General features: G+C 40.0%; 1 protein-coding gene across 12 annotated transcripts in view; it reads right to left on the bottom strand.

Annotated features, from left to right (window-relative positions):
• The window catches only part of spag9a (sperm associated antigen 9a), a 38,400-nt gene extending 18,566 nt beyond the window's left edge, over positions 1–19,834 (bottom strand). For 3 of the 12 annotated variants that reach the window (XR_012596815.1, XR_012596816.1, XM_074656948.1), the window contains exons 1-10: positions 19,317–19,833; positions 12,945–13,065; positions 7,792–7,862; positions 7,599–7,687; positions 7,037–7,181; positions 4,336–4,425; positions 2,136–2,256; positions 1,886–1,979; positions 1,666–1,787; positions 36–50 (exon numbers count right to left, since the gene is read on the bottom strand). Coding sequence is in view for 9 of the 12 variants with exons in the window: in XM_074656948.1 (XP_074513049.1) it covers positions 36–50; positions 1,666–1,787; positions 1,886–1,979; positions 2,136–2,256; positions 4,336–4,425; positions 7,037–7,181; positions 7,599–7,687; positions 7,792–7,862; positions 12,945–13,065; positions 19,317–19,616 (1,168 nt within the window). In the remaining 3 variants the exon portion in view is untranslated. Of the gene's footprint in view, positions 1–35; positions 51–1,665; positions 1,788–1,885; positions 1,980–2,135; positions 2,257–4,335; positions 4,426–7,036; positions 7,182–7,598; positions 7,688–7,791; positions 7,863–12,944; positions 13,066–19,316 lie in introns of all 12 variants that reach the window. The other 9 variants (XR_012596817.1, XM_074656953.1, XM_074656956.1 and 6 more) reach the window with 7 other exon arrangements.
• Positions 19,835–22,555: the final 2,721 nt, after the last annotated feature.

Raw genomic sequence — 22,555 nt, 5'->3', positions numbered from 1 at the left:
CAGGAGAAGGATGGATAGAGTGGGTGGGGTCTTACCAATCAAACTAAGGTCTGAGAAAACCATGCAATCCAAGTCAGGCGGAAAGAACAAGGAAGAGAGAGAGAGAGAGAAATGCGGATATAGTTTGAGACAGTGGAATGACCAAAACGATGACGGAGCCAGAGCTAAACGCCTAGCTGTTGACTCCACAAGCAAAAAGATGCTGTTGGGTCTCTAAAGCTTTAAGTTACAATCGCAGCGGTACAGAGGAGGGCAAAAAAAGAAACTGTAAAAAGAACAGTTAGGCCAACAAAGGAAGCATTGAACTCCATCATACATGCATTGAACTTTGTCAGTAGTCATGAGTAGACTGTTGCATTACTGAACCAACTGTTATCAAACACAATGAAGAAGAAGAAGCGGTGAGCGGTAACGATGGCAGAAAGTGACTAATGAGTAGAGGTCAAAGGGGACATATCACAGAAGAGTGTTTAACTAAGAGGAACGGTTTAAGGTCATACACACCAGAGTACTCCACTGGGATTATGGACAAAAGCCAGAGGATGAGATACGGGAGAGAGAGAGGTGATGTTAACATGGGTGGATGGCTAACACTGCGTACTGTATAACAGCTGGACCAAAGCAGGTGGTGTAGCATCGCAGCAAACAGCAGGTGTTGGGAGTTACAATGAGTTTAAACACTAGTATAATATCAGTAGAGCATCGGCTGCTAGCCAGACACAGCAGGCAGTAGAGAGACGTTAAAACCCAGAAAAGCAGTGATTACAGATGTAAGAAATGTTCATCAGTATGTATGCAACACATTTCACTAAATCATTTTAAATAATTCTCTGATGTCACAATCTTAAACGTTGGCAAAGAAACACATCATGAAGTGATAAGGTCACATTTGCTCTACAGAGTCTATTATTTATCATCAGGACACCTCAAAGCAACTTATTTAGTGAATTATTATTATTATACCATGGCCACTTACAAAATAAGAAACGAATAGGCCGTCACCTATTTTTAAATGTTTAAATATCTTAAAGGCAGGGTTGACGATGTTATCCAGTATGCACTATTTGTTCTATTGGTTGAAATGGTCAGCGATCCATTACTGATGAGCTCTGAAAAAGGACCGGAAAAGAGCCGTCATCTGTAGCTGCTGTAATCCTGTAAAAACGTCTACCAATCACTGCCTCGCGGCCCGCTTGGAAAGAACCAATCAGACTCCTCCCTGCTCGTACTCTACCCTTGGCGTGCATCAGCCTGAACTTAAAGCGCGTCGCCGAGGCAAGTTTACTGGAGAATAGAGGAGAAAACTCAGCCCTGCAGTAGCACTGCCGCGGTTACTTGTCATGAGGTAGCGTTGTTGCTGTCGTTGTTAAGTGTCCAGAAGCTGCACTCTATACACCTACCAGCAAATTACAAACCAGTATTTTCCATGGCCATGGTATAATTGTCACAAATAACATTTACATGCAAAACATTGTAAACTGAGCTCTTACACAACAACCCATTGTGTATTGTAAATTCAGAAAAATCATTCAGTCAATTCGATGAATAAAGACATTTTATAGTGACTATCCAACACAACGCAGATGAACTGCATTCAGAGGATTTCTGCTACGTTATTCCATTTCAGTGCTGCTTCGCTCCAACGAAGATAAAGTTTTAACTCACCCAGCAGGTCGGCTCCTTCATCCACGTCCCCGATGAGCCCGGTGCCCGCAGACGACAGCTCCTCAAACAGAGAGTCTGTGTTTCGGTCAAATGCCAGATTCTCGATGCCTTTAGTCGGAGTACTAGAGGAGAGGAATGAGAGCAGGGAGGGGATGTTTTACGCTACCTGGTGAAACTTTAGTTTTAAAACTGGCCTGACTGGCCGTGTTCTCTGTGATACCTGGAGGGTTTGTATCCGATGGCATCCATGTCCAGCTCCGGGGTGGACTCGATGATGTCCTTCACATCTGAGCTGTCCTCATTCTCAGGCAAACCTGTGTGAGACACAGCAGAGAGGACATCCAGAAATACCAAAGAGAAGGAAGGAAACTGCATGTGAGTGAAAATCTACTACATTTTGTATCAGACAAGGATGTTTTTAAAAAAGAGTAAGGCCACACATTGTGCAGTTTCATGATGTTTGACCGTACCCACTGATATGGACCTGGTTCCCGGTGCAGCCTGCACCTCCGTGCTCTTACTGTTCCCGTCTCCCTTCTCCGTGTCCGAGGCCGTGGTGGACTTGGAGCCGGAGAAGTCCGACAGCTCATCCTGTAATGAAAAGAAGCTCAATTAACAGCAATGTTACAGAGAGACACTCCAAAAACAGGGGCCAAAATGAGAACAAAACATACGAAACACAAAGACAACAACAGCAGAACAACACAGTTTCTAATCTACCAGGTTAACAAGGCTGAACAGGTTGAAGCACTAATCACAAACTAGAGAGGGTCACTACATACGCTACACATGCACTATAACAGAAGACACAAGAGTCCAATTTCTCTCAGCACTTACTAGATCTACAACAATTAATCGACTAATCAATTAGTTGTCAACTATTAAATTAATCGCCAGCTATTTTGATAATCGCTTTGAGTAATTATTTAAGAAAAAAAGTCTAAATTCTCTGATTGCAGCTTCTTAAATGTGAATATTTTCTGGTTTCTTTCCTCCTCTATGACGGTAAACTGAATATCTTTGAGTTGTGGACATTTGAGGACGTCATCTTGGGCTTTGGAAAACACTGATCGACATTTTTCACCATTTTCTGACTTTTTATAGACCAAACAACTAATAGAGAAAATAACTGACAAATTATTAAACAATGAAAATAATGTTAGCTGCAGCCGTAACTCTTCCATTGTGTAGAGCGTGAGCATCGTAATTATCTTAAAGTGAAAATCTACCTCTACAGTAAATCCCTACAACAATTTGAAATACTATTCTACAATGTAAATCTTTATTCTGCACTTTAATCTCATTTTTTTTTTAAAACTCTCTAGCTCAGTTCTTATCCCGCATTATATTCCATATTTGGCATTTCTTAATCCCCTGGTCTCTATATCTCCTATATTTTATTATCAAGCACTATAATCACTTTTTGCACTATATTCATTTTTAACAGTTTTCTTCATCTCCTGGTATATTTTTCTTTTATATATAATATAATATATATATATATATATATATATATATAATATATATAATATATATATATATTATATATATTATATATATATAATATATATATTATATATAATTATATATATATTATATATTATATATATGCACTTTGTACTACTTACTTGTGCCTTTTTACTAATATGTTTGCACTATGGAACTGTGATGCTGGAAACTTCAATTTCCCTCGGGATCAATAAAGTTACTATCTCTATCTATCTATCTATCTATCTATCTATCTATCTATCTATTTATCTATCTATCTATCTATCTATCCATCTATCCATCTATCTAAACTACAGCAAATGATTTTGTTTTTGTGAAATTGGAACTCTTGAAAACATTGGGGAAAATCTATACTATAAATTAACATAAAAAAAGAAGCTAAACAACGCTGTGGACGGACTGAGGATATCTTTCCAATCAGATGCAGAGAGAAAACATGAGCGACACAGAGCTAGCACACACAACACAGACAAGGAAGTCCACACAGAGCGACACGGATAGCTGGGAGTGGGGGGGGCTTCACACAACATCAACTGGAATTAAACATCGGCCACAATGGGAGCTGCCATTCTACCGCTAGAACACAACACAACACAACATAAACCCAGAGACAATATTCAGAAACTAAAAACAGGGACGAAGAGACTGAACAGAGACTGAAAGTATAAATCTACCAATCCATCTAAAAGACAGATTTGAATGTATGATGCTATGTTACTGTACAATGAAATGTTACTGTTGAATGAAGCAAAAATACAAAGAAGCATGTGAAATACAAAAGTCATGCATTCGAACTTAAAAGGAAAAAGAGGCCAGATGCAACCACGCTGTTATTGGTTTTAATAATAAGATTCTTAATTCCCTCCGTGGCACAGATGATTGTTGTGTGCACGTTTTTTAAAAGACCCCAATGTAGCCGTCTCACAGGACATGGTTGCATGTGGCACGATCTAGCGCAGGTGGTCTGTGAAGTGAGGGTCTATAAATGCACAAAGTGAGAGGCGCGACGCTTTTGAAATGATGAAACAGCATAGTGGGGGAGACTACTGAAGCCCACACACACACACGCAAACACAAACAGTGTGCTGCAGGCGTGCCGCTGCCGCTGATGCTGATGCTGCTGCCGGCACAGCCGCCGCCGGCCGCCACTCATCCAACTACCTTGCAGTCGTCTGCCAGTGAATTCCCCCAAGTAGAGTCCTGCGCACTCTTACCCTCCCTTTCCTTTGGGGGGTCGACAAAGTCCAACTGCTTGGGGGGGAGGGGGGGAGGGGAGAGTAAGAATGAAGCTCACATGTGCAGAAGCAGTTCAGCAGAAATGCAAACACCTCAAAGTGTGCATGTCTGTGACGGGAATGGAACAAAGTGTGTGGATACAGGTAAAGCAGGTGTGGCTCGTTCAGAGTGTAGACCGTCTAGTTTAGACTACAAGCAATAGATCTTCAATCAAGTTAATTCATCCATCTGTGTATAATGTACCTATTAGGTTTTAAAATAGTGACTAATGCTCATAATTGCAGAGCTGAAACAGTTAGTTCAACGTTAACTGCAACGACGTTGATAATAACGATGTTGTTATAGTTTCAGTCATTTTTCAAGCACAGTTCTCCAGTTCATTAATTTACTGCTTGTCTTTGTCCTATGAGATAGTAAACTGAATACGTTTACGGTTTTAGACTGCTGGTCACAAAGAGCAAGACATCTGCTGACGATAGATTAGGCTGTCAGGAGCTGTGATGGATGTTTTGACAGTAATCAGGAGTCGCTGACTCGCTGCCCGGACCACATGTTGTCTTTAGTCTAACCCAGTGGTGGTTCGAGGACACTATGACAGAATGTATGACTACTTTGGATGGGTTTCATACACTTTCTGTAATTACACATCTAAAAGCAAAACATGGCACAAATGCATCCTATCAGATGGGGGACCCTGGGACAAAATCTTATCAAAAGGGGGTCCAGTTTGTGTCAGTTTAGGGGTCCTTAAAGTGAAAACGTTTTTAATATGAACTGGAGAAATCCGAGCTAATGTTAGCATTTGTAAACTTCAGCCAAATGTTTTGGCATTTTCACTTAATAAACAAGTAAACGGTTAATTAAATTTAACATTTAATAAATACCTAAAATGCTTTCAAAACCATAAACTTTCTGTGAAATATTAACATCTACTTTGATTAGTTTAAAAGAGTACTCCACCGATTTAGCATTGCTCTCTTATAAATTTGTCACTTTTAAAAAGAGTCAAAATCAATATCAAAATCCACGCAGCAGAACCCGAATTATAGTCTTTTATTCCATGCATTTATCCCGTGCCTACATTACCCACAATGCAACTCGACTGCTGACAGTTCGGCCGGAGATTCAGGTGTGTTATGCTAGTGGCGGTTAATGTAGTTTCGAGCAGCTAGCCTGCAGCAGAGATGAGGACGTAAGGTCACTTCCTTCTGACTCCGCAACCCCTGGATTTAGTTTCCATTTTCAGACTCATAGTCTTCAGCACCAACTGACGTTTATCAGATTTTGTGCAGCAGACTTCATACCACTTTTGTGATACAGGCAAACAACAGAGTTGGATGTGTAAAGTTCCCCTTTAATCGCTTCGTAAAGGTGCCTCTGAATTAAAACTAAAGGAAGTGATTTAGAAAACAGAATTATTCCAGCTTTAAGGACAATGAGATGGTCTTATTGTGGATGGAGATTACATCATGGCTGGCATGCGACGTGTCGTTCCTCTTCGTTTTGAAGCGCCATCCACTCCCGTAAAGTAAATATGACGTGTGTGTTTAACTCTAAGAGCCTCACGTCAAAGCAACTCGTGTTCAAAAGGTCCGCGGCTCAATAATAACCGTCCTGATTACATAAAGAACTAATCACATCCCGAGCTCGCCTCTTTCCTCCCTCAGTGACTGGCTGCGAGCCATACAGCGGCATCGCTCCCATCATGCACCGCGCCGCAGAGCTGATGTCCCAGTTTCAACAAAGACGCAGCAGTGGGATGAATTAACATTGTCATCCTGCAGGTCCTGACTGCCACAGACGCAAACATAACCCACACACACCAGGAACATTCGGAGTACCAGTCACTGTGTTGCAAGAGAACCATAATAACATCAGTGTCAGAAGAATGACGTCCCAGTAGTATTTAAAGCAGTTTAACATGAACTGAAATCACTGAAAATGAACATCACATGATTAGATGAAGCTCAGTATTATAATTTGCGCCTGCATCAAACGATCTATTCTGATCCACTTTAATGATCTCCGCTGACTGCTGCAGCGGGAGAACAGACACGTTTGCATATTCATCAACAGCTAAAGAGGAGGATGTCTGAAAACAGAGGTGGCCTTGTCAGACGCCTGCTAAAATACGCTTAAGCACGCCCGAGCCGTATCAAAGCCAAAACTCCTCTATCTATCTATCTACCGAGCTCTGACAGGAGGGCTGCAAACGCTCAGCCGAGAAAAGGGATTATAGCGATCAGATCATTCTCTGTATTTTATGTATTTTGTGCACGTTCTGTATACGGTTGATCAAACAGCTATAACGGTGCGAGCATTCAGGTACATGTAGTGTTTAATATTCAGGTATGAATGGAATAAAATGTATCATTTAAGACCATCATAAATCAGGGTCGACAATCAGAACCAACATCATCAGATAGGATGCACGACTAACACTGTGGGACAAAGATAATAGACTAAATTAGGATTAGTAGAAAAGTGTGCCTTGTTGGGTTTTTGTGTCGTCTGACTCTGAACCAGACATGAATTTATTCCCTGGAGAAAAAAAAACATTCTGGAATAAATCATTATTTTCCACCTATTGTGATTAAAGCTCACATGGAGGCGCCATCACACCTACCTTGAGGCTAGTGTTGGACCGCGCTGGGTCGGTGAATCTCCAGCCCTCCGTGCCCGGCGTCTCCGCCCTGGTCTGGGGGTCGGGGATGATCGGAGACGCTCCACCAGCTGATGGGAAGATCCCCAAAGAAAGAGGCCGCTCTCTCCTGGAGGGACAAGAAAACAATCTGATTGGTTCTTTCCAAGCGGACCGCGAGGCAGTGATTGGTAGACGTTTTTACAGGATTACAGCAGCTACAGATGACGGCTCTTTTCAGAGCTCATCAGTAATGGATCGCTGTCGGGGTGTAAAGACTATTTCAACCAATATAACAGATAGTGTAGACTGGAGAACATCGTCTAGCCTGCCTTTAAGTACGTTAAGTCTAATGCTACAGTGATGTCCATATAAAAAATGAAATAAATTAAACTAAAACACGACCAGCTCTGTGATCATACAACCGTCTTGGTGATGTGAACGCTTGTAAGCTGTTAACGTGTGAGTCTTACCAAACTCTGCCATTCATCCCATACGACGTGAACGCAGCATTAATACAAACTTAAAGTATCTGTTGTGGTCTTACCTGATTCGGCCGACGGCGCTCGACTCTGAAGTCTCACTGATCTGCTGCAATTTGATCCTCTCTACATGCTCCATGTAGTTATGGATCATCTGCAGAAGACAACCCAGAGATCCAGAGGAAACTAGTCATCAATGAGGTTAATGATTACAACGTTTCCTTCCTTGCTTCCTTCCTTCCTTCCTTCCTTCCTTACCTCTGAGTGCCGCTGATGGAGGGAGTTGTATTCTTTCTTGAGCTCCAGTTCTCGTTCTTCTAGCCTGCCAACTGAAACAGAACAAACGCTGCTCAGTTTAAGGTCGTCAACTTACAACACAAGGATCATACTTTGTTTAACTACTTGAAAAATGATAATAGAAAATAATAATAAGTGATATCTTGTTTGTAAAAAAACACAATGTGTAAAATCATCTGTTTTGCAGCAGGTTATGTTCCAGAGTATTTCTTAGCGGGGCTCAGTAACTTCCTGGAGTCGCCGCTGGTTAGAACTGCTCAGAAACAAGATATAGTCGAGCACAAAACATCCCCTCAAACAGCAGATCATCTTTATCACACTTTGGTTTTTGTGCAGATTAAACAAACGAGATATAACGTTTATGCTACGGGGTGGGAATCACCAGAGGCCCGATACGATATTATCACAATACTTAAGTCATGATACGATCTTATATTGTGATTTTAAACATTTTGCGATATCCTGAGTATTGCGATAACATATATTGCGATTTATTACCTTTTTTCAGCTGCAAACGATGCAGTTTATCAACATCTGTTTATCTAATAAGATACAGGTTTCACTCCGTTCATCTCAGAGTTTTCATTCACATATTTTGAGGTCAAAGGAACCCTTTGAAAATGGCCATTACAGTTTTTTCCTCGCCAAAATGTAGCGTAATTTTGGAGCATTATTTAGCGTTCTTCCCGACAAGCTAACACGATATGATTGGTACCGATTGATTCCTTAGGTTTTCTAGTTTCATATGATAGCAGCATAGCTTTAAAACTGCGCCCGCTACAGTCTCTAAAAGAAAGAATAGCGTTGGATTATTAAAAGGTTAATAGTTTATATAATAAAATATTGATATTTGACGTCTGTGTATCGATCGTGAAACTATGCTGTATCAGTTTTTCCCCCAACCCTAGTTTATACACGTCAAATAATACGCTTTAGAGTTGCTGGTTTCCCCCGTGTGTCCAGTCTTTACGCTATGCTAAGCTACCCAACTGCTGGCGGTGCTTCATATCTACTGTACAGACGTGAGAGTGGTAATGATCTTTTCAACTCTCCACCAGGAAGTAATAACACTTCACGAAATGTCAAACTATTCCTTTAAATCTTCAGACCTTTATCGTACCTCACTGTAGTACAAACAAAAAGAAGTGTGCATAGCCCACTCGCATTACTTTGCTCTCCCAGGCAGGCACTGGGACTAGGCACTGGGACTAGGCACTGGGACTAGGCAGTGGGGGGGTAATCTCACTCAAACGGGTTTCAATGTTGGGCCGATTTACGAAGTGACAAAAACACTTAATCCCGTATTAGTGCATCAGGTCTAGCCCAACTAAGCCACACAGAGAGCTACTACGACAGACGGATACACGGTAGAAAGGCTGGAGAGACTATCAATTACAGCAGCTCAAGCTTCTGCATGTAGTGTGATGATGTCTTGTGTGTGTGTGTGTCTGTCTGTGTGTGTGTGTGTGTGTGTGTGTGTGTGTGTGTGTGTGTGTGTGTGTCTGTCTGTGTGTGTGTGTGTGTGTGTGTGTGTGTGTGTATTCTGGCATTACCGGGTGGATGGAGACATGTAATGCAGTGAAGTGAGAAGGCTAAACACAGGGGAGACAGCTGAAGTACAGTAATCCCTCCTGTGTGTTCGTATTAGTGCAAGTTTAGCAAATCACTGTGAGGAGAAGCTGGATGTGCAGCTGAACAGTAAAGCAATGATATTGATTGAATTAATAATTTATTTGATCTAAAAAGGCGTTTAAAAACGACAACATTTCTCTCTGTAACAGGAACAGTGTGATTTCTCTGATCTGTGTGGGAGCTGCGTAATAACCCCGTTAAAGTCCAGTTAATAAACTGTCATACATCCTCTGGGAAGCCAGGAGGGTGAGATGTGTTTCTATGTATAAATCTTCATCATCACATTGTTGGTTGTGGGATGCCTTTTGCTTGGCCAGTGCCGTGTGAATAAACAGTAGCAGGGTCTGAAATAACTTTTTTTTTCACCGTCTGCCGCTCAGAAAGTTTATCTGACACTTCTGAAATCTCTGCGCTAAATGAAGGAATAACATTTTAGATCTGATGTCATTCAATGTTTGATATCATTTACATAAAAACATTATATACATGGTAAATTACAGTGTTTGAATTACACCGTAGCTTCAGGGTGAGCCCTATTTTTCGGGCTAGGGAGGGTACTGTACACAGTACTGTACTGTACTTTGTTATTGTCATCTATAGTGGTTATTTGCATAAAAACACACAATTCAAAGAATTATGATTATTTAAATATTTGCTTTGATTAAAAGAAATCTTGGCAAGCTGCTTAGAGTTAGTATTAGGAAGTTAAACAGGTCATAATTCCCTCTCTGATATCTATTATATATTGCTGTGAAAACATCTCCTTCAAACTGGATTTATTCATTCTCGCCAAAAACTTCTACGATGATAACGTTGTAATTTACCTTCGCCCAATAGTCATTATACTGAGCAGAGCTTGAACGCCTCATAATTGTAACTCAGTGGCACCTCCGTTAATGTTAGTAGTTCTGTTATTTAGCCAAGCAGGACTGTGCTGCCCACCGGCTGCTAACAGCTAATCATGCATGCGTAACTGTCGGAAAGCATCAATACAGACGAGGCACGGAGGCACGAGATGCCAAGGAATCGAACAACTAGGAACCAACGAGAACCGGTTCTCAATTCCCATCACTAGCATTTTTCCCTGCTAAAGTGGCGGATGTCCTGATGATTTCACCCGCCACTGCCAACAATTTACACGCATTTGGCGGGTGTCGGGTGCTAATTTCAGACCCTGAACAGTAGAACTGGATGTATCTTTTCGGACACACTGAGCAGTAATTTATGTCGTCGCTTCCTGAGAGCCTCGATCCCAATTGGGAGACGCGTAACCATGGTAACCCGTGCAGCTGAATTTGTGAGAATCATAAAGTCTGAACTAATTTTAATAATATAATTAAGCATCCTTGGGTTTCATGAAAGGCGCTATATAAATCCAAGCTATTATTATTATTATTATTATTATTATTAATATGTTTACGTCCAGCAAAGTGAAATCTAATACTGACACTTAAATTGAAGTGAAGTTAAATTGAAGAGGAACGTCTGTTATGAACGTCACTAACGCATTGCATTGTGGGATATTTATGCTGCCGTACTGTCCAGCGTTGCATACTTTAATATTTCACCTGAAATAGTATGCAATTCGCGAACTATTGGTTTCATACTTACTAAAAAAATCTCACACTGTTTTGGCGTACTAAAAAACATGTTAGTGTGGAACTCAACCAAGAAAAGGTCTCACTGAGATTTAAATTCTCTTTTAAAGGGAGCGTCCCATATCTCAAAATCACTCGTGAAAATCAGCCTGGATCTGTGATGTGATGGTACGGAAGAATGAATAGAAATTATATTTTCAAAGTCCCTAATGGGAGTGCAGAACGGCGAGAAACAAAACTACACAACCAACAAACTAAACTGATAAATTATTGGTCCCTTCAGTGCCAGGCAAGTTACAATAAAGCCAAGACCAAAGCAGGTCTGTTGTTGCCCGTCATCGGCTGTGGACTCTGTCCTCGATGCCTCGGGACACAATCAGCTCAGGTGCTGCAACACGCGGTAATGAATGAATGATTTACCATCTCTGGGAGCGGCAGCGGGTTGATTGAACCTATTGACTAGATGCATGAAGCGAATATACTCAAGGATTTCTATGTAAAATAAAATATGTTGTGTTATATATGTAATATGTTATGTTAGCTTTATTAATGCTTCAGCTGAACATTAGATATGGAACAAATTCACGTTGGCGTTTTCTTCCCCCTCGCAGCTTTGTGTGAATGAATGACTCACTTTAACCAGCTGTGTATTGCCATTGGACAAGTCGGTGTTAATTCACTATTTCCAACCAGACAGAATGTAAGAGCCAATCACTTTCCTCCCCTCCATTCCTTAATCCACCAATAAGACAGGCGGTAAAGCAATGGCGCATTAGGAGGACGTGAATAACAGAAATCCTATAATCCAATTAGTGTTCCCCCCCGCAAAGAGGGAGTAAGAGAGTGTGAGTGTGCAGGGAGAGAAAGTAGTCATAAGAAGCCGTGAGAAAGACTTCACACTAGTGAGGAAGATTATGAAGAGAGTATAAAAAAGGGGAGATCAGAAAAGCTTCGTACATGTGAACAGATAACAGATAAATAAAATACTGGGACGTCAGTGAGTTTTCATATCGATGAATGGATGTTTGTTGGTCAGAGATTGTGAGAAGAGTGACATGGTATATAATAAATCATCAGATGTGTGCATGTGAATGTAAGGGTGTTTTCACAGTTGGGTTAATTTGGTCCGGACCAAACGGGGAAAAATGTATGCATTTGGTGCATTTTAGTTTTGTCCGATTCCTGTTCACACTGACTCTTTACAAACGAACCAGAGGAGTACACATGAAGTTCTACAGACTGACAGGAAACTCACTGATCGTCATCCTTCATCATCAGGACCCACGTGGGGAAATCTAATTCTGCTGAGTGACAGAAGTTTATGCAGCACTTTAATGCTTCTGATGTGTATATTTATGTACTTTGATTAATAACTGATTATAAGCGTTATTAGTATTATTAGACTGCAAATCGACCGCATGTTATGATGAATAACGGCAGAGACAGGACTGTACAAAAGCCCATTTGCGCGCTCCCAGAGGACTGGTGCGAACGCATAGTGCGAACGTCGGGGAGCGCACGGAGGACACGCGCATGAGGCGTATTACTGTGGGATTGCCGTCGTACGCTATTTAATGGAGTTAATGAACTGAAAAAGTACACAGAGTGGATATAAGTACAGCAGTTTTAACAGCTTTTCACGTGTTTAATCAGGGAAAATATATACATGACCTTAAATACAGAGTGTTCGAATGAGCTTCCACACCAGCCCAAAGGAACCGTACTAACCGGGCAAACGGACCTGACTTTGTTTTTCCTGAACCAAACAGGTAAGGTGTGAAAGCAACCTAAGTGTGTGTGGTGTGTGTGTGTGTGTGTGTGTGTGTGTGTGTGTGTGTGTGTGTGTGTGTGTGTGTGTATGTGTATGTGTGTGTTTGTGCTTACTCTGGTCTGCGTAGTTCTTGATCTTGAGTTCCAGTTGCCGCGAGTGGGACTCCATTCTGTCCACATGGTTCTGCAGGTCCTTCTTATCCTGTTCATGAGTGTCCTCAAACTCAATGAACTTCTACTCAGAAACACACAAACAAACAAACACACAGAGCTCGGTCAGACTCACTGGCACTTTTTTTCTCATTTCCATAAACATATTAATAAGAAAAAATAAGAACGTGAGCTCCCTAATGTCTCACCACAGTTACTAAGACGCTGTATCTAAACACATCAATGTGCTATTGGTGTTACTAAAGTCATGAAAACCTGAAACTAGAGCTGCAACTAGGGTGGATTGATCTGCAGATTATTTTATTGATTAATCGATTAGTCGTTTGGTTTATAAAATGTCAGAAAATGTTGAAAAAATGTCAATCAGTGTTTCCTAAAGCCCAAAACGACGTCCTCAAATGTCTTGTTGGAGAAAATATTCATATTTATGAACTTTTTTTTCTTAAAAAATTACTCAAACCGATTATTCGATTATCAAAGTAGTTGTCGATTAATTTAATAATTGACAACTAATCAATTAATTGATTAATCGTTGCAGCTCTACCTGAAAACATTAATGAATCAGCAACTTTTTGTATATTTGTATGCAACACATAAGAATTATTAGAATAATATATTTCATATTTAACACAGAGCTGAAATGATTAGTCAATCAACAGATAAAAAAGATCAGATCCTATTTTAATGATTGATTCATAGTTTTAGTTATTTTGAAGGCGAAATAACTGAAAATATGCCAAATATTCTCTGGTTGCAGCTTCTCAAACGAGAGGACGGACTGTTGGTCGGACAGAACAAGATGTTACCTCGGAATCTGGGAAGTTGTTAACAGCATTTTTTCACTACTTTTTGATATTTCATAGAAACGAATGCTGATGCATGATGCAGCCCTTCACACACACAGTGTATTATATAGTAACACAATAGACCACATGTGCCACTGTGACAACACAACGTGTACCATGACGATGTGGATGTAAATAATGTGTCTGAATCGGCATTAGACGGGCAGCATTTTGACTTAATGGCTCATCCGGAAATTCCAGTTGCTCCCAGTTTCCTTCTAGGCGGACCTCTGAGTAAGAGAGAGTGTGTGTGCATGTTGTCCACATCCTGTCCAGCTGAGCAAGCCAAGGCCCTAATGTGGCTGCCCTTCCTCCTCCGGACGCATGAGTCCTACTGTAGTCTGATGCACAAAGACATGTTTCAGCCTGATCGGCAGTACAGTATATACAGTATGACTATATAAGTGACTATATGACTGAAAAATACAAAGGTATTTTGTTCAGAATCTGTGACAAATTATCGCAAGATTAAATTAATGTAATGCATATTATGCTTGGTGCAGATTTGAAGTGGCCACTACAGGGTCTTCATTCAGGTTTGCAGAATTCATATGTTCAACACGTGCAAAATCACTGTAAAGCTGAGACTCTTGTGGATCCAATGAGTCCAACTGCATTCATGATAGATAGATAGATAGATAGATAGATAGATAGATAGATAGATAGATAGATAGATAGATAGATAGATAGATAGATAGATAGATAGATAGATAGATAGATAGTAACCGTATTTAACCGTAGGGAAATTCAAGTTCCCAGCATCACAGTTCCATAGTGCAAAAACATGTTAGTAAAAGGCAGTAAAAAAGTTAGTAGTTCAAAGTACAAAAAAATATACCAGATATAAAAATACAAGGAGATGAAGAAAACTGTTATAACTGAATATAGTGCAGGGTAACAGCTGTGATACACAACTATTACAAAAAGTGAATTTAGTGCAGAAGAGACTGTTAAAAGTGAGTATAGTGCCGGGTAACTCCAGTAGCTCAGTCTATGAACGTGCACTGTGTGCATTATTATCTGACCGTCCTCCTTTGTCCCCCCCCCCCTCCCTAGAGAGGTGTTGTACAGTTTGATGGTTCGGGGGACAAAGGATTTCCTGAGTCTGTCTGTGGAGGACTTGGGGAGCAGCAGCCTGTCGGGGAGACATTTCAGTGTATTGAAACCATTTTTTTTTTTTTTAATGTGACCTCACTGTATAAAATGACCTGTGGTGACCTCTAGGATAATCACAGCCTCATGAAACTTTACAGCCACAAACTAGAGACCTAGAGCATTCCTTTTCTAGTTCATATGATATATGTGTCTTCACTCTCGCCCTAAAACTGAATCTACTGTACTAGAGCCTCTGAAAGACAGTAAAGTCAGTCAGAATCGCCTGCGATCCCGCGGGTCTCTCAACAAATCTGTAAAAGGGAGTTCCTCCACAAAGACTCACACAAAAGCACCACTTTAAGTCTGGTGTTTACCAGAGATGTGCTCATATGAATGAATAAGTCATTCAGCATGAAAAAAGCATTAAAATATGACTAATAGACTGAAGAAATCTTAGTCGGCTAAGACCGAAACGATCAATCAGTCGAGTAAAGATGGACTTGAGGGAGCAGCCTTATGGTACGTGTCCACAGGGGCGTTTTTTATCGCGAGGGGACGCAACGCTTCCCAACATTGGACGCTTGGTGTGCTGTCCCAAACAAGGCACTCGGCTGCTGATTGGACGAACACTTTCCCGCCGTTGGCTGCTGCTCCCAGCTTTCAAACCGGAACCAGTATGGAGGCTCGTTTGGAAACTTTCTTCTCTTATTTCACGTAAATAGTTCACTGAGATGTGTTTCTGAAAACATTTGAGGCGAGAAATAATCCATGCAGTTGATGAATCTGTCTTCATTTTGGATCGACAACATTTAGTTTAAAAGATTATCGGGAGTTTCGAGAGGCGGCGAGTCGCGTCGGACGCCCGTGATTTGCATAAAGTAGCCGGGACCTCAACTTCATGCAAATAAGGAGCGGGCGTCGTGACGCCTAGTCTCTCGAATCGCGACGCCATGCTACCAGAATGCATTGCGCGGCTGCTTGCATAGACAATGAATGGGGAGCGTGGAAAGCACGGATCCTGTGGACACGTAGCGTTAGCCATAATGAAAGTTTTAATGATCTGAACAGGTGGCGAGATGCCTCCGATTTAATCAAAATATATGTGATGTCAATCAACATCAGAAGTAATTTGCACTGTTAAATTTCACTCCTATGTCTCCAAATTACCTTACAGAGATACGAGGAAACAGGGCTGCAACAATAACAGAGCGGGGAGGACGATGATACCATCGGTTATGTATCAGTGTGAAATCTATAAAGAGTTAAAAAAAAGCAATGAACGGTCAATCCAGTGAGGAAAAGCTCTATAAAAAATGTATTCATCTCATCTGTGGAGGCATCCTCCTAAAAAGAAATGTGACACCCTTCACTACTCTGGAGATGTGGGTGTAAGCGTGTGACACCAGAATCTGACACTTAAACCACGGCAATAAGGAAAAAAGGGAAAGGAAGCAAAAACTCAAACTGAGGGAAGTTCCCTTTCTGCTCGTTTCTGACAAAGGATCACATGACCTGGAAGTAATACCTCGCCTCTCCAACAGCGTACCCCTGCTCAGGGGAGTCTTTCCCAGGACAATCCCATCATAAACACTGAGCATTTATATTCAATATCACACTACAGCAATGAAGGATACACTAGTGTTGTCAGTGTGCCTGGCTGTCACACTGCTTCAGTGTCAATGTGTGTGTGTGCAGAGGGGGGCAACATGTCCAAAGCATACTGGACCAGTGTCCCCTGCTGTCATGACCGCCCTGAGTCAAAAATGCAAGCTGGGACAGAAGGTCTGAGTCACGTCACGTTGGCTGTCAATACAAAAGCTCAAGGCCTGGAGGAAACATCCCTGACACACATCAGGACAGGGGTCACGTTTGTTAGCGACGTCTGATCAAGTAATGAAATTTGGTTGCTACTTTAAACTTTGTGTGGCAGCAGATGCTGACTTGATTTCATATTTGTTCATTTAAAGCGGGGCCACTCCACTGATCTTACAACTCAAAATCAGTTTACTTGTCATGAGGAGCACTACTCAGTCTCTAATTAAATCAGCATGGGTTTACAATCTACACATTTATAAGAGAAACACTGATGGAGATTGAAAGATGCAGGCATTTACCAGTAGAGCTGGGACGATACACCTATCTCCCGATTCCATACCATCACGATACTCGGGTGCCGATTCAATATTACGATTATTTTTGTTAACTTTTTTAACACTAGACCATGGGGGAAAAGTTGAATCATTCACTTCTAGAGACTTTTACTTTGGAAAATGTCTAAATGAATGTTTGATTTTCAGCGTGTAGATAGTCAGAGATGTCATGAAGTCAAATATATCAGTCATTATTTATTAAAATGTTCCCAGCAACCCCAAAAATCAAAGGATAAAAACATTTCCCTCACAAATTAAACATCAAAATTTTAATAAATAATGACTGATATATTTGACTTCATGACATCTCTGACTACATACAAGCTGAAAATCAAACATTCATTTAGATATTTTTCAAAGTAAAAGTCACTAGAAGTGTATGATTCAACTTTTCCCCTCCATGGTCTAGTGTTAAAAAAGTTAACAAAAATCACAATATTGAATCGCAATACTTAAAAATCATATTGAATCAGCACCCGAGTATCGTGATAGTATGGAATCGGGAGACAGGTGTATCGTCCCAGCTGTAATATAAAGTAATATGATCATCATAAGGTAGTTTGGGTAAAGCTGTGATTGCATGCTTTGTGACATGTATTACTTTATGCATATTGTTGCCCTATTAAAATCAAATGTGTCATCCTTCTGACTTCTTGTCTGTCTCCATCCTCTCTTATTATACCTGTGTGCTTTTTTAACTGATGTCCCCAAATCGCTGAGTCACTTCACCTGCTGCTTCCTCAGTCAGGGTCTCAGACATGACTTTACTTATCTGATGCAACAGACTGAGCTGCAGATGGATGTGATAGTGATGTTGTTAGAAAAAGAAAAAGAAGATGTCAGTGCTCGTCCAAAGGTAATATACAAAGAAGAGAGAGAGGGCCATCTCAGCTGGATGTTAGCATGATGACACTGCCTTGTTTACATCCCAGATGAGCCTGGTGGCCACGTGTTACAGGTTAATTCATCCCACAGAGGATGCTGGGAGGAAGACAACACACCTGGAGCAGCCTTCACTCCTCCATCTCCATCTCTCCATCCCTCCATTTCCATCCCTCCATCTCCATCCCTCCATATCCATCTCCATCCCTCCATCTCTCCATCTCCATCCCTCCATCTCCATCCCTCCATCCCTCCATCCCTCCATCTCTCCATCTCCATCCCAGTGATGGGTTAGTCCTCCCTCTCCTCACCTCCTCTGCATGTTTCCTCAGTCAAAGGCAGTGTCATCACGCTAACAAAGGCTTGTGTTATAGGTTAATTCATCCCACAGAGGATGCTGGGAGGAAGAGAACACACCTGGAGGAAAATCAAACATTCATTTAGATATTTTTCAAAGTAAAAGTCCCTAGAAGTGTATGATTCAACTTTTTTCCCATGGTCTAAAAAGTTAACAAAAGTCGCAATATTGAATCGCAATACTTAAAAATCGTATCGAATCGGCACCCGAGTATCGTGATAGTATGGAATCGGGAGATGTCCCAGCTGTAATATAAAGTAATATGATCATCATAAGGTAGTTTGGGTAAAGCTGTGGTTGCATGCTTTGTGACATGTATTACAATTTATTACAGACTGAGCTGCAGATGGATGTAATAGTGATGTTGTTAATAAAAAAAAAAGCATCGTTGGTTTTATAGTGTCAGTGCTCATCCAAAGCTAATACACAAAGAAGAGAGAGAGGGCCATCTCAGCTGGATGTTAGCATGATGACACTGCCTTGTTTACATCCCAGATGAGCCTGGTGGCCACGTGTTACAGGTTAATTCATCCCACAGAGGATGCTGGGAGGAAGACAACACACCTGGAGGATAAAACACACCTGGAGGAGCCTTCATCTCTCCATCTCCATCCCTCCATCATAAACTACAACTTCTTTAGGTTTAGGCAAAAAACTACAGTTTTTATAGGTTTAGGCAACAAAACAACAACTTCACTTCTTTAGGTTTATGCAACAAATGACAGATGACACTGCCTTGTTTACATCCCAGGTGAGCCTGGTGGCCACGTGTTAGAGGTTAATTCATCCCACAGAGGATGCTGGGAGGAAGAGAACACACCTGGAGGAAGAGAACACACCTGGAGGAAGAGAACACACCTGGAGGAAGAGAACACACCTGGAGGAAGAGAACACACCTGGAGCAGCCTTCACTCCTCCATCAGCATCTCTCCATCTCCATCCCTCCCTCCCTCCTCCTCTCCTCCCCTCCTCCTCCTCTCCTCACCTCCTCTGCATGTTTCCTCAGCGCTTTCTCCCGCTCGTACTGAGTGATGAGCTGCTCGTTGTCCTCCTTCAGCAGCTCCAGCTCCACTTCGTGCTCCTGGTTCTCCGCGAACACCGAGTCCAGGTTCTCCAGCACGGCCACGACCAGCGGCATCAGCTCCTTCACCACGTCCTCGTCGTATTTACCGATGAGCCTCTCGAACTCCCGGTAGATGGAGTTGGCCAGGCCCGAGACGCGCTCAGACATCACCGCCGAGGTGCCCGGGTCGTCCTGGTACACCACTCCGTCTTCCAGCTCCATTTTCACTCCTTTTCTTCTCCCTTTTCAAGCTAAAACCGGACCAGGATGAGGGTCGTTAGCCCGCCACTACGGACCACCAATATCCGCTGAACTGAAAGCAGCGTTTACCTTCAGATAAACGGACACATTGAGGACATAACAACGGCTGGACAACTGCGACGCGAGACGAGACGAGCGGCTACGTGGATGTCTTCCTCTGTTTCCTCTCACTGTCCCATGCTGCCTTCACATGCTCCTCCAAAGCTAGTACTTCCCAGTTTCCCAGCTTCGCTGCAAGACTGAAATCACACAGTTTAGTCCGAAGACCCTGAAATATAAATATATATATATATATATATATATATATATATAAATATAAAAAAATGTATATATATATATATAAATATATATATATATATTAAGATATATATATATATATATTTTATATGTATATATATATATTTATATATATATATATATATATATATATATATATTTTATATATTTATATATATATATACATATATATTTTATATATATATATATATATACACATATATTATATATATATTTTTATATATATATAAATATATTTCTATATATATATATATATATAGAAATATATTTCAGGGTCATCGGACGAAACTGTGATTTCAGTCTTCCAGTGAAGCTGGGAAGTATATATATACATATATATATATATATATATATATATATATGTATATATATATATAAGTACGATTAAGATATAGATTTTTTGCACTCTTAATAATTAATTTAAGATTAAGTAGATTCTTGAATACCTAAAAAAAACAAGCATAGTATTTCCAGATACTATATACAAGTTACAATGTATTGTTTTTTAATAAAAAAAAAAATTAAGGTAGTAAATGTACAAATGTAGATGTGCAAAATTCAACATATGCAATATTATTACAGGACTAAAACAGAATGAAGTCTGGTTGAGACAGAAACTATAAAGCTGAGAGTTCTCTGTTAGACAGAGGTGAGGTGTTGTAAAGGGTTATTGCTTTAGGAAAATGCTTTTGTTATATTAATAAATGTAATAATACTTTTTAGACAGAATGTCATATGCATGACATCACTTGAGAGTTATAAAGAATCACGAGCTCTCCAGTCATATAGGTCACTTTGTTTTGTTTTTTTTCATCCAGGTGGCGTTGTAATTGCAACATGTCCGACGGTACTTGAAGCCACCATCACAACAGCTGAGTTGTTGACCAGATCACGTGATGACGTCACGTCATGCTAACAACGTAAGATTATTTGACAGTCATTACACCACAGAGTGTTTATTATGGACTTAGACAAGAGGCTTGTTTAAAACTTCATTTAGAGGAATAAGTCTCATTATTTAAAGATGTATTATTAAGATATAGTTTTTTGCATTCTTAATAATTCAAGTTGATTATTGAATACTTAAAAAAAAAGCATAGTATTTGGAATATTTTCCACAATTACCTGTTTGATCCAGTTGGTGGTATCAAATTTCTATTAAAATGTGACTTCTATGTTGATAAAATCCTGATTAAGTTTGCAAATTTTCATAGGCAAGCACTGACAGCATGGTTATTAGCTTACTAATAACTTTTCACCCCAGAAGGTATTTCATATGGAATAATAAAGACATTCAATATAAAAAAAATAGGACTTTTTTTCTATCACACATGGTTTAATAAATGAATATTGACAGTTGGTCAATTACTTAAAAAAAAGTGGTTATTTATTATCTTATAAAGAATTTCTTGATAAATTCAAAACGCCTGTTAAACCAAAAAGTGTCCTTATACTCCTACGAAACCCTGGTACTGTTAATCAACCTTTCAATTTAGAAGATTGTGTGGGAAATATTTATATTGGAGGTAGTAATATAGTGAAAGAGACTAACAAACACATTAGGAACACACTCAGTTATGTTTCTGTGCCTCCATCTGGATGTTTTTGGTCTTCCTTATTTGAGGATGTACAGTGGGAGAAAGCTTGGCGATAAATACTGCATCAATAACAAAGTTAAGGAAGTGTCTTTTAATAAATTACATAGAATTTACCAGATAAAACTTATATTAGAAAGATTCAAGCTGGATATTGATTATTAAGTGTGATTTATGTGGACTTGAAAAAGAGAGTATTTCCCATCTATTCTTTCTGTATACATACAACAATGTTCTGGATGGATGGAGCCAACTTTCTACCAAAGAAACTTAAGATGAAAGTTGAAATAAATATGTTTGATTTAATGATATATTTTAGTAAAGATACGATTGGTAATAACGTGCTGTATATAATAACATTATTTATTATTTTGGGAAAATGTCATATTCATAAGACAAAATGGTCAGGAACCAAGCCAACTTTCCTGCACTTTATTAATGAATTCAAACATTATCATAAACAATAAAAAAAACAAAAAAGACATTAAGACTTTTAAATTGTGAAATGATTATAATATGATGTATGAACTCTTGCATTCTGAAATGTATATGTAATTATTTTTGTTTTGTTGTATGTATCTGTTTGTACCTCTGTTAATGAGCATGAGTTCAATAAAGAAAGCATAAAATAAGCAAAATAGAGTGAAGAACTGACACACTTCAGAGAGCATTACAAAAAAATCACAATTTGGTCAATAAAAAAAAGATTGATTTAATGCGTAATCCCCAGCCCAGACTCAAATGGTGCACATTTACCTGAAGCTGAATTAACAAAGCTTTATTATTTATTTAATGTTCATTAACAAGCACCTCTAATTGCACTCTGCCACGCTCTCTGGTGGACAGAGGTGAAATTACTCCTTCAATAAATTAAATTTTTATTTGTCACCAAATTTTTGTCACCTCAGTTTAGTTTTGGGGTTTTCTTGAAAATATGTTATTGCATGACCACTGTATCCCATAATGTTGTATAATACTGCAGGAATCACAGTCTAGTGTATGGACTAG

This window comes from Sebastes fasciatus, chromosome 13, assembly GCF_043250625.1.
Source record: "Sebastes fasciatus isolate fSebFas1 chromosome 13, fSebFas1.pri, whole genome shotgun sequence".
Taxonomy (NCBI): Eukaryota; Metazoa; Chordata; class Actinopteri; order Perciformes; family Sebastidae; genus Sebastes; species Sebastes fasciatus.
Note: the sequence above shows the minus strand (reverse complement) of the source record. Positions and strands in the feature narration are given on the sequence as shown.